The 11,348-nt window shown below is 52.4% G+C and overlaps 1 protein-coding gene across 6 annotated transcripts; it reads left to right on the plus strand.

The window, feature by feature from the left end:
* The first annotated feature begins 732 nt into the window (after positions 1–732).
* LOC118084327 (mitochondrial fission factor) lies at positions 733–11,348 on the plus strand. Of its 6 annotated transcripts, none has more exons than XM_088664705.1 (7): positions 733–789; positions 4,875–5,152; positions 5,873–6,042; positions 7,069–7,154; positions 7,516–7,677; positions 9,678–9,756; positions 10,441–11,348. In XM_088664705.1, the coding sequence occupies exons 2-7, from the start codon at positions 4,954–4,956 to the stop codon at positions 10,570–10,572; spliced, it is 828 nt and encodes a 275-aa protein (XP_088520831.1). In that variant the 5' UTR covers positions 733–789; positions 4,875–4,953; the 3' UTR covers positions 10,573–11,348. The 6 variants fall into 6 exon arrangements, with proteins under 6 accessions (XP_088520831.1, XP_088520834.1, XP_088520832.1 ...); XM_088664706.1 differs by lacking the exon at positions 733–789 and adding an exon at positions 1,138–1,220; XM_088664707.1 differs by lacking the exon at positions 733–789 and adding an exon at positions 2,386–2,558.

Raw genomic sequence — 11,348 nt, forward strand, 5'->3', positions numbered from 1 at the left:
TATTGGCTTTATTTAGGGGGGCAGTTCATTATACCCTCAACACTGATGGTGGATGTGGAAGAAGAGGCGACCGGGTGACTTCCCAACACTCCTCGTATTCGCAGGCAAACGTACGGAGAAGAGCCGAATTGCAAGGGGCCTCGGCTCAGTGGGAGAGCAGGCGCTTTGCTGAGGCAGCTAGAGCCCCCACCCTGTGGCCTTGGATTGGGGCAACTTCCTAGGAACACACACAAACCGGTATCCTGCCCAGGGCTTGATTTGCGTTCCATGCCAGTGAATATTCGAGAGACAATATTGCGACAGTATAGCATAGCTAGAATGCTTCTCTGCTCCTGCCCGAAGCAGCAGCGGATCTTAGCACGAGGAGCTCCCTCGTGGCTCCTTTTAGCGTAACAAGGGCTATTAGAGAACAGATGCACGTGAATGGCAATTCTCTGCCAGCTTTCAATATCCCACGGCTGCTCGGCTTCGCCCTGCTTCGTGGAGGGCGGAGCCTATTGTGGCTCGGCAGGCAGAAATCAACAGGTGAAGCAGCTCCCCCAGCAGCGGGGAGAGAAGCCTCGCCTGTGGACTGCCTGTTTGTGTTGCTTGGCTCTGAGCGCGCGGCTCGCTTGGCCTGCAGTGACCCACCCGGCCCGGGCATGGCTATTTCGGGCTCGGCCGGCCCAGGCCAGCCTGCTAGAGCAGGGGGCGCGGGTTAGCGCCCAGCCAATCGCAGCGCGGGGCGACGTCACGGGCGACGGATGCTTGGCCGCGGTAGCAGCACAGCAGCAGCAGCAGCAGCAGCAGGTGCGTAAAAAAAATACCCCGATAAGAAAAAGGGAAAAAGATAAAGAAAGAAAAAAGAGAATGGAGGGAAGCAGCAAGCAGGCCAAGCTCCTCCGGCATCGGCTCTTGCGCTCTGTTGAGATGGGAGGCGCCTCTGAGCATGTGCAGAGTGCCGCCGCTCGCTGCCGAGGCGTTGCTAGCGAGGAACCCTTAGCTTTGCGAACTCCCCTGGAGCGGCCGAGCGTTGTCGAACAAAACTTCTGAAGGTCTCCTCTGGTTCAAACCCGGGATAGGGGTGGGGGTGGGGCTAGTCTTCGATGATAGCCAGTGGGCCTTCCCTACTGCTTCCGGTAGACTGCTGCTAGCTACGGAAGTTCCTTTTAGTTACCTCGAGCGCTAAGAACGCGGGCGCACCTGGATGGGCTTCCTGCGTGTTCCTCATCACGTCTCAGGTTCATTCTGGTTGAAGGTGGTGGTGGTGGTGGATTTAGTCATCTCTGCATCTTTCTCCCCCTCTTTTTGTAAAAGCTTTCCTGGCTTTTTGTGCTGCGAAGTTGTTTCAGCACATAGGCAAAGCCTCTTTCCCCTGCTGGCAAGGAAACAGCCAAGTCCAGAAGTCTTTCTCAGGACAGAGGAACTTTGATTAGGAAAAAAAAAGCAACAGAAGAACATTAGGAGAGCATCTGTGGGATCAGGCAAAAAGGGACCCATCTCTAGTCCAGGATCCTATTCTCTCAGTGGCCCAAGGCCCCTATGAACAGCAATCTAGATAGACTTACTCTGGACCTGGAGGTTCCATAAGAGCATCAGAAGAACCCTGTTGGATCAGTGGCACAGCATCCTGTTCTCATAGGGGCCAACCAGATGCCCATTATGGGAAATCCACAAGCAGAATTTGAGCACAAGAGCACTCTTTTCTCTCCGTGGTTTCTAGCAACTGAGATTCAGAAGCAGTTTTTGGAGACTGAAACAAATTGTGTTCTGTTATAGCTCATTGTGATCCCATCTCTCTAAAGCGGAACATACGGGCTCTGCATCCCAGCCGGTGGGGCCCACTTAGATTTGTGCCAGCAGCAATCCCTCCCTGCTCTCCCCTCCCCTGGGGGATCCAGCCTTTGCTGCTTTTCTCCACCAGCCTGTAGTTGGGTGTGGCTCAGGGGGGCTAGTCTGTAGAGATTACACATCTCCTGGAGAAGCCACATGGGCCAGCAGCCGTAGGAGTTTGAGGGTCCTCAAAAGGGCATCCTCTTCTTGAACCATGGTCAGAGGTAGGGATGCTTCTGAAAGCCGGTTGCTAGAAGCCACAGGTAGGGAGAGTGCTGCTGTTGCACTCAGGTCCTGTTTGTAGGAGCCTTCCCATTGGGGCGTCAGGTTGGCCACCGTATGAACAGGAGGCTGGACTAGCCGGGATCCCTTTGGCCTGATCCACTTATACCCAGGCTCTTCTTAGGTCCTCTTGTTTTTGGCAGACATTGGAGAAATTGCTTTTCTTGCCTGCCTCACCTTGTTGGGTTGATTGGTACCTAGGCTCCCTTCTGCCTTGGCAAAGAGCTGTATTGTGAACTCTTGAGGGCAGAGAGAGACTGCCTGTTGCTCCAAGCCAGCCCTTTGCCACAGGTTTAACCAGCTTTTCTCTGCCAGTAAGGTGACCCAAGGGAGGAGGCTTGGAAGAGGCTGTGCCCTTGATGCAGGAAGGGACAAGCCCACCCCTGTTCTGCATTTGCCCTCACTGAGATGAATAGAGGTATAATAGAGGCCTGTGGGTTGGTAGCCCTCACCAGACGAGCCAGGTGATTTTCATACTTTCTTTATTACTGTCAAACCTTATTGCTGTTGTTAAACAGCACAAGAGCCTGGTTGTTGGATTCTTATTTATTTATAAAGAATATTTATATGCCACTGTCTCAAAAATGTATTGCAAACTAAAAGCAAAATACATTAAAAACAAACACCAATAGACCTTTGTTGGGGGATGTAGTATTATTAATGTTTATTCACACTTCCACTTGTCTAGTGCCTAGAAAGCACGGGTCCAAGCAGTTTTCTGTTTGCCCCACTGCTTTTCCTGGGGAAACCACTGGACTGTAGCAAAACTCAGTCTGCGGAAAGCCTGATTCACATTTGCAGCCCTCTCCTGCAGTCCCCCAGGGCGGTTCGCAGGCAGCTTTATCCACTATTAATTTGACTAGCCTACCACCACCCCAAAATGGCAGACCTTGGGATCTCCATTGTACATCATTGTTGCAGCGCCCCCAGGGGCACTGAACCAGCTGGAATCTCCTAAATCTGCCTCTGGCCCCCCACCCTGCTTATTCACAGTTATCTCCCACCTGTGGCAATCTCCCATCATCCCACTAGAGGGCGCCAGAAGAGCTCTTTCCTTATGTACTTGCTTGCTTCCTTTTGCAACTGTACAAAAGCCTTGGGCTGTATTATTCATCTTATTTCTTGCTCCCTTTTGTAGGGGAGTTTCTCTTTCTGGGCTCCCTGCATATGACAAGGGTAGACAATTCAGGGGGAGCTTGCTCAAGCGTTGAGCTCAGGGCCCAGAAGGGCAGCCCAGCCTGAGCTGCTAATATCCTCAGCGGAAGCCTTCAAGGGGTTTCAGGTTGAATGAATGAGCATCATTCATGCTGAGGCTAGGTTAGGAGAAGTGGGTGCTGCACGAGCCCTTGGGTGGGGGGCTCATTGGTGGTGATGCTGTGGCCCCACAGGGGCTCCAGAGGAGACAGCAGCTTTTATGAGGCTGGTGGAGGCTTCTGACCTGAATTTTCGTCTCTCCTTTCATCCTCTCTGATGGAAAAAGCCTCAGAGCTCCTTCCTTCTCAGTGCACCCATAAAAAGAACAAAGCTGTGGGTTTAAAATGTCTTTATTTTTATTTACCAAGCAAATGTATTTTGGACGAGTATTTCTGCCAGTCTGCACAACTGACCCTGAAGCTTACTCTGTTTAACATGTCAAGCCTTGTGGTGGTTTGCACTATTAAAAGCGGTGCATAAACAAAGCTTCTAGTGAAGTTCCTGCAAGGGAAAAAAAACCTCCCTAAAACCTCAGGCCTGATCATCCAAAGCACCCTGAGCAAAGGGTCCAAGAGATCAAGGTGAGCAAGGGTGGGGTGGGGGAGGCGGATGCGCTGGTCATCTGCTCCAGCCTTTGAGAGAAGGGGCCATAATGAAATCAGCAGCCTCTGACTGGCCACTGTAAAAACAGCATGCTGAGCTAAATTTGGGTGTGTGTGTCCCTTCAGCCTGATCCAGCCACAGGGCTTTCCTGATTTTCTTAAAGATCAGGGACAACCTAGTGTCCAGCGACTGCTGTTGTCTGGCTGATGGAAGTTGGCTGATGGAAGTTGGAGCCCAAGACGTCTGTGCAAAGGCTGGGCCCAAACCATGTGAAGCTTGATAGATGAAGGCCAATGGTGATGTAACGGTTAGAGTGTTTGGTCTAGGACGTGGAAGAGACCAGGGTTCAAATCTTCACTTGGCTTTATGAACTTCATTGGGTGACGTTGGGACCAGTGACCCGCCTTACAAGGTTGTTGTGAGGATAAAATGGAAGGGGGCAGAGGAGTGGAACTATATATGTCACCTTGAGCTCCTTGGAGGAAAGGTGGGTTCTAAGTGCAATAAATTCAGAGCTCCAGCTCCAATGTCATGGGTGTGCGTTGCTTGTGGAAGGTTGTGGTCAAACCCAAAAAGGCATGCTGCTAGCTAGTAAGTTTAGAGGTATGCAACCACAGAGCTGTATTGCAGAGAGGCAGAGACTCAGACCATAGAAGGAGCATATGCAACTTCCTTCCCCCTCCATTTTCTCTCTCTCTTCTCTGCAAGAACCACGATAGCCATGGGCAGAATATGCCATCTGTGGGTTCACATCCATGTCAAACATCCATTTTGGGGAGAGGAGCATACCCCCCCCCCCCCTAGGCATATGTGAAGACTGGAGAGCATCTCTTTGAGAGCACTTAACGGTAGTTGCTGAATAGGTTTTCTTTGCCTGCAGGAGTAAGAGGAATGTGGTCAGTGAGATTCCCTGCCCAATGCATAGGAACACCCAGTCCTTCTGAAGGGATCAATCTCGGTTTCCCCTTTTAATTTTTGAGCAGGAAGGAGGTGTTGTGCACCATAAGTGTAACTGCCCCCCTCCCAATGCCTTGACCCCTGGGGCTAAGGAAGAGAGAACAGATGTGGCCCATTTGGAGCATGCAGCTGGAGAAGACTTCCTGCGACCTGGGCTTCACCGAAGCTATAAACAAAAGGATGCAAGTCCCCAGCCGGCTGAAGGTGGCAGAGGACCCCAGTGCAGGAGACCTACAGGGGGTGACCCCGAAGGACTGCCCCCCATCCTACCAGATGCACATCCCTGACAGGATCCTGTTGGCAGGTAGGGAGAAGTGCCTGTTGTACACTAGGGAGTGAGATGGTGGATGAGATAGAACCCTTCTGTGTAGCATCTGTGCACTGGGGTATTGTATAGAGCAGGGGTAGGAAACCCCAGACTCTGGGAACTGAATGTACCAAAGCTTTACCTGGCCCTTAGGGGACTGTCTCTGCAGGCCACACCCCTCCCCAGGCCACAACTCCTGCCTGCCCTTCTCTGGCATCCCTCCTGGTTGGAAGGTGCCTTTGAACTGAGATGACAAGTCTTCTTGCTTGCCTGAATGGAGAGTGGGGTGGCCAACCCACTCCTGGAAGGGAACATGCCCCCTGGGCTGAAAACACACACACACACACCCCGGTGTAGGGTGAGTTCTGAAGGCAAAAGCACTTGGTGTTGAAGCTCGAAGGCGAAGATGTCCCTGGGTCCATGCAGACAAGGGGGTGATTGTGGGAATCATGCTGCCTACAGAGGCAAGCTTTTCACAGCACAACCCACAAAATCCCATCAGCATCAAAATGCCTGCCTGTATTCCCGCATCTGCCAAGAAAACCTCAAGTGTATGGAGCAACAGACTCTGATTAAAGTCCTTTTTGGTCCCTGCAGGGAGATTGTGCAGAGTGACATTCCATCTGTGGGGCTATGTGGACAGCTTGCCACCAGCTGCCTTGCAGGGCTGATGGAAGTCCTTCCCCATCCCTCTCTCATCTCTTTCTTCCTCTGTAGATATGACAACGAATGCTGCTTTCCAGCCTTACTTCCTAAGCCAGCTGTCGCACCAGCCCCCGCCTCTTGAGGAGCCCCTGCTGGAGCCAGCCATCCATCCAGCCATTTACGGAGAGCACCCCTTCCTCACCTTCATCTCTGGACCTGGATCCCCAAGACCCAAACGGCTGGTACTGTGCTCGGGACAGGTTGAGGCAATAGCCACAGATTTGGGAGATTGGATCTTGTGGCTTTGCAGGAAGGAGCCATGGGGCGGAGTTGTCAGGATATAGTCTCATGGACCACCTGTCAACCACCCAAAGTCACAATGGCACCAGGTGCTTCCAAGTCATAGTTGGGACTTCAAAGAACCACGTGCAGCCAGCCAGCAGACTTTGGCTCCTCAGCCCATCAGCTCTCCCACTCTCAATTGTTGCTTGACAGCCACATCTCTCTCTGCCCCTCACTTCCTTCATATATGATGTCAAGGCAGGTGGGCATGACTCATGGGGAATGTCCACCTGGGCCATATTTGAAACCCTGTAAGGCCAAGATTGGCCCATGGGGTGGGGGTTCCCAACCCCTGCATAGGTGGGTCTCTGAGGAGAGAATCTCCCTTCGTGCAACTGCAGTGTGAGGAACAACAGGCAGGTCCAGATAAGCTTTTTAACGGGGGGCACCTGGAACAGGTTTTAATGGGGGGTGGGGAGAAAGGCACTTCATGCGTAGATTTAGCAAGGTGCTCTGTGGAGCCGCTTCCCCCTCCTTTAAAAGGAGCTCAGGGAAAGCTGTGGGGAGACAGGAGAGGGGGTGGGTGAGACGTAAAGGGAGAGGGGATTGGTTAGGAGCAAAGGGGTAGGTGGGGGTTGCAAAGTGGAGTAAGCAGCGGTGGTAGACCCTAGTGTGTGGATTTATAAATATTGTGTGTATGCTGCACAGACCCTTTGGCAGTGCCGGCTGGTGTGACATGGTGGATGTGTCATGCCCCCCCCCCGGGACCTGGTGGCATTCCTTAGGGACGGTGACCAGCGGTGTTGCCTTTTGTGGCAGCACTAGGGAATAGTGTGCCCTGGCAGGCTGTTCTGTCCTACTCGGCTCCAAGTGCATCTGGAGTGACTGCCTGTGGTCTGCGTTGCCTAAGGGCAACCATTTTTGGAGAAAGGGGGTCCTGCCTTTAGCCCCTCAGCTGGAGCTTTGCCTCTTCCCCCCTCACCCAGGCACATCAAAGCAGGGCCAGAAAGGAGAGGGCGCTGGCGAAGAATCCTCATCTGGGCTTGGGAACTCTTGACCAGAGGCAAGACTGGTAAGGCAAAGCTGCGGAGTGGATTTGCTCAGGTCCTTCTTGAGTGTCCTGCTGCCCTTATGGGGCAGGCAGGGATGGGGTGTTGGGCTTTAGGGGCATTGGCAGCCTCCCTCCCTTGCTCATCCCATCCTCCCAGGCTGCCAGGTGGGAGCCTGCCTCTCTCCCCAGACACATGCCAAGGGCTGCTGGCATGTTCAGTGGAGGTGGTGGCATCTTCTGGGGTAGCTGTGCCAAAGCAAAGCCGGTGCCAGCAGAGCCTTTTCTGACCGAGGTGCAGGTTGTGGCTGCTCTGGAGGCCAGGAAGTTCCCTTCTTGTGCCAGAGGAAGTGACCACCCTGGTTGTCTCCCTGTGCCCCTGCAGGCAGAAGCCAAGTGTACCACCCCCTGCCTCCTCCACCCCCCAGCTTCCTCTGTTCCCTTTGGAGGGCAGGATCTACTCCCTGCAGAATGTCCTTCAAGTGCTGTGGTTCCTGGGGCACCAGATGTTCCAGATGTTTTGCAAGCCTGGCCAAGCCCAATGCAGGTGATTCTCTCTGGCTTTGCTCAGGGCAGCATGCAGCTGGCTGGGATGTGTGCGAAGCAGGAGTGTTGTATGGTGCAGCAGCTGCGCCTCTGGTTGGCAGTGGGTGCTTCCAGCTGGCTGGGCTTCTCTTTCTTGCCCTAGTGGCATGTCCATGCTCACAGCCCAGTCTATGCTCTGTTTTCCTGGGTTCCACATCTGCATGGCCAGCTCCAGTGCCATTATTGGAGGTGGTGAGGAAGAGACCATTGTCCTGGGGATTGTAAGAGTTTTGTGGGTAGAACTTTGCCTTCAGACCCAAGGTAGGACCCCAAAACTACACCAAAAGGTGAGTGGGCAGGCTGCAACCCATGTGTATGCTGCAGCTCCCTGTGGGGAGGGCCAGAAAGAGGGTCATGGAGTTTTGCCCCTTCAGGCCTGGAAATGTCCCCCCTCTGGCTTCTTGGACCTGACCTCATGAGTGAACCCCAGTTGAAATCATGAAGATGAATCACTTGGGCAGTTCAGAAAGGCTTTTGGTGATAAATTCAGGAGCTTCTTGCACACTATTTGTACAATGGATGGATAGGTGGATCTTGTCCCTTGTTTCTTAAAGAGGTCCCCCTACCTGACGGGCTACCTGTGGGTTATCTCTGTGCCCACACAATCGGTTTTATAATGTTGTTATTTATATGCCATCCATATGACTGGGTTGCCCTAGCCACTCTGGGCAGCTTCCAGCAAAATACAAAAACACTAAAAAAACACCAAACGTTAAAAACCTAGGTCCTCGGGGAGAAGGTGGGGGCTTAGGCAAGATAAATAAATAGTAATAAATAATTTTTATTACTTACATGCATAGGACCTCCTTAGTAGTGGCACCCACCCTGTGGAGCACCCTCCCATCAGATGTCAAGGAGATGAGTAACTATATAACCAACTGGTTCAGTCATACTGGTTGCAGAGCTTGGGGTGGGGGCCACAGGGGCACCACAACTATAATGTAGGATGGAAGGTGAGAGGCAGTAAGGGGCGCCAAATTCTGGTGTTGCACAGGTCACCTGAAATTTGAGACCCCAAGGTCTGCCACTGGCACACTTGTGCAGGTACAGGAGGGGAAGGAAGGAAGCCTGAGGAAACCAGAGAGTGGTTGTTCTGCCTTCTCATTCTGGCCTTGACAACCTTGTGCCCTAAGCAGAATGAAGCACTGAGCTCAGAAGGCAGGTTGTAGGCAGCAGCCATGGGCAATCTGGATGCCAGCAATGGTGCTGCTTCTTGTTGGCCTGGACTGACTTGCATTGTCACCCTCTCCAAATGCATACTGAGAGAGTTGGGAAAGGCCCTGAGAAAGGAAGGAAGGAAGGAAGGAAGGAAGGAAGGAAGGAAGGAAGGAAGGAAGGAAGGAAGGAATCGATCCAGAGAACCATCCTATGTTACGGGGGGAGGCTTCAAAACTCATGGAGAGATTTAACCAGAGGAGATATCTATTTGATGTCACAGCCTCCTCTATTTGATGTCCCGGCCTCCACTGTTGGAGGCAGCGGTGCTTCCGGATGCCAGCTGCTGCAAACTGCAGGAGGGCTCTTGGGCTCGCTCCTGCTTTCCCATCGGGGCATCTGGTTGGCCACTGAGAGGAGGCTGGACTAGGTGGGTCCCCTTTGACTTGACCCAGCAGGGCTCTTCTCATGAGTAGGCAGAGGGAGAGGAAACAGGGAGGTGTCGGAGGGGAGAGCTAAGTGTGCTGCCTGTGTGACCTGCTTTGCACCTCCTTGGCTTCTCCTGCTGCGCTCAGGTGTGGCGGTGGAGCCTGTCACTTCAGCAATGTTTAAGCTGAATTCAACTCCAGCTTGTGCATCTTCTGTACATACAGTATGGCACGGGGTGGTGACATCCCACCTGAACAAAATGTCTTGGGCTGGCCTAGCTTTGGGGACTCATCATGTCTCTCTCACCCCTTCAAAACCTCTTATGCAGCTCTCCTCATATTTTCTCTGAAGCTCATGTTTTCTCCTCCCACCTTTTAGTTCCCTGGAGAGAAGTGTGGCCTCAGAGAGCTCCCCGGAGGACTTTGGCACCACAGAGGTTCTGGCAATGAGGAAGCAGGTGATTATTTATTTATGAAAATATTTATATTTTATTTAAAAAATAAATACCAGGGCCGTTTACAGCGATTATACATGACACTATATTAGACTTAGACTCAGAAATCAGATGCTGTGGGATGATGTCTTCTTAACTGCCTGCATAAGCTTGACAGAATAGAGACATTTTCAGCAGGCATTTAAAAGTGGCAGGGTGTTCCACAGGACTGGGCCAAAGACAGTAGCAGCTCAGTTTTCTCTGTTGCCAAAAGAGCCTCACCAACTCAGAGAATGACCAGTGACGCTCCTGCAGATGATAGGCTAGGATGGAAGGGTTCAGGCACACAGGAACTTGAGCCTGGTTCAGTTGTAGGTGGGCAGCCAATGCAGGCGTTTTAACAATGCTATTGCATGTTCTCGGCCTTGTGCCCCCATCAGCAATCTGGCCCATCAGCAGGTAGTGGAGCAGGGGGAGGGGAGGGGACGCACAGAAAGTGACATATTTGTCTTGTCCCCCTGCATGGGATTGTGCTTGCCCTCTTGTTCCGGTGGATGGGCTTTGAGCGTTGCTGCCCTTCCCTCTGGTGAGGCTTTTCCCTCTTACTGCGTCCTTCCCCAGCAAGGCTTTTCCCTCAGTGACCTCTGTTTCGCATAGCAACCCGAGGCTGACCTCCTCCCTGTTGCTCTTTTCTTCTCTGGGCTGCAGCTGATGAAGATCTCAGGGCGGCTTCAGCGCCTGGAGAAGCAGCGTGTGGGCTGGCACCAGAAGGAGCTGCTGTTCTACTCTGTGCTGGCCTCTTCCTGCCTTCTCAACATGTGGCTTTGGAACAAAAGATGAGGAAGCCACCCTGCTCCAAGCAGCAAGAACTCGCTGCCAGCAGTCGACCTTGTGCTTGTTAGTTTTCACTGAGCACTTGCCTAGGTGTCCTGGGGTTTCCTTGTTTTGGGTTGCAGCCAAAAGGGAAATAGGCTGGAGGGGAATGTGCCTTGTGTGTGCAGAAGGAGGAGAAATTGGGCAGGGCTGGGGGCCCTCCAGAGGGCAGCTACTCCGTAGTCGGGACTCACCTTTCTTTTGAATACGGCTTCATATGTGTGATTTGTCCAGGCCTGATGTGATATAATTCCTTTAGGGAGGGGGTCCAAGGCAGCTCTAGCTGCAGTTATGATGTTGGGATTGTCACCCATACAAGGGATGTTGAGTTGCCTTAAGACGATGGCTTCGGGGTGTGGGTTGGTGTGCTTCTTAATGCTAGTCACCATCAAGGCAGGGTTGGTGAAGTGAAGGGTCAGGGTCAGGTTCTCACCTGCAGGAGGATTGATGGGAACAGGAAGGATAGGAAGAGATCACTGGAAGCTCTCAGGACCTCAGTCCCTATAGTAAAATAGATTTAAAGCAGTGGGCAGTATTTGTGGCCAGCTTCTGCTAGAAGTACAGTGGTAGGACTGAGCCAAACAGCCCCCGGGAAGGTCACAACTCCAGGGTTTCTCCAAGGCTTCTCAGGGTCCTTCAGGGCAAGCCAAGTTCTCCTTAGTGCTCTGATGGTTTCCTGGCCAGGGGGCCTGCATCTAACAGTTTGAGTGTCCTAAAATTCTAATAAAATTTATGGTAAAGCG

The sequence above is a fragment of the Zootoca vivipara genome, chromosome Z2 (genome assembly GCF_965207765.1).
Source record: "Zootoca vivipara chromosome Z2, rZooViv2.hap1.1, whole genome shotgun sequence".
Classification (NCBI taxonomy): domain Eukaryota; kingdom Metazoa; phylum Chordata; class Lepidosauria; order Squamata; family Lacertidae; genus Zootoca; species Zootoca vivipara.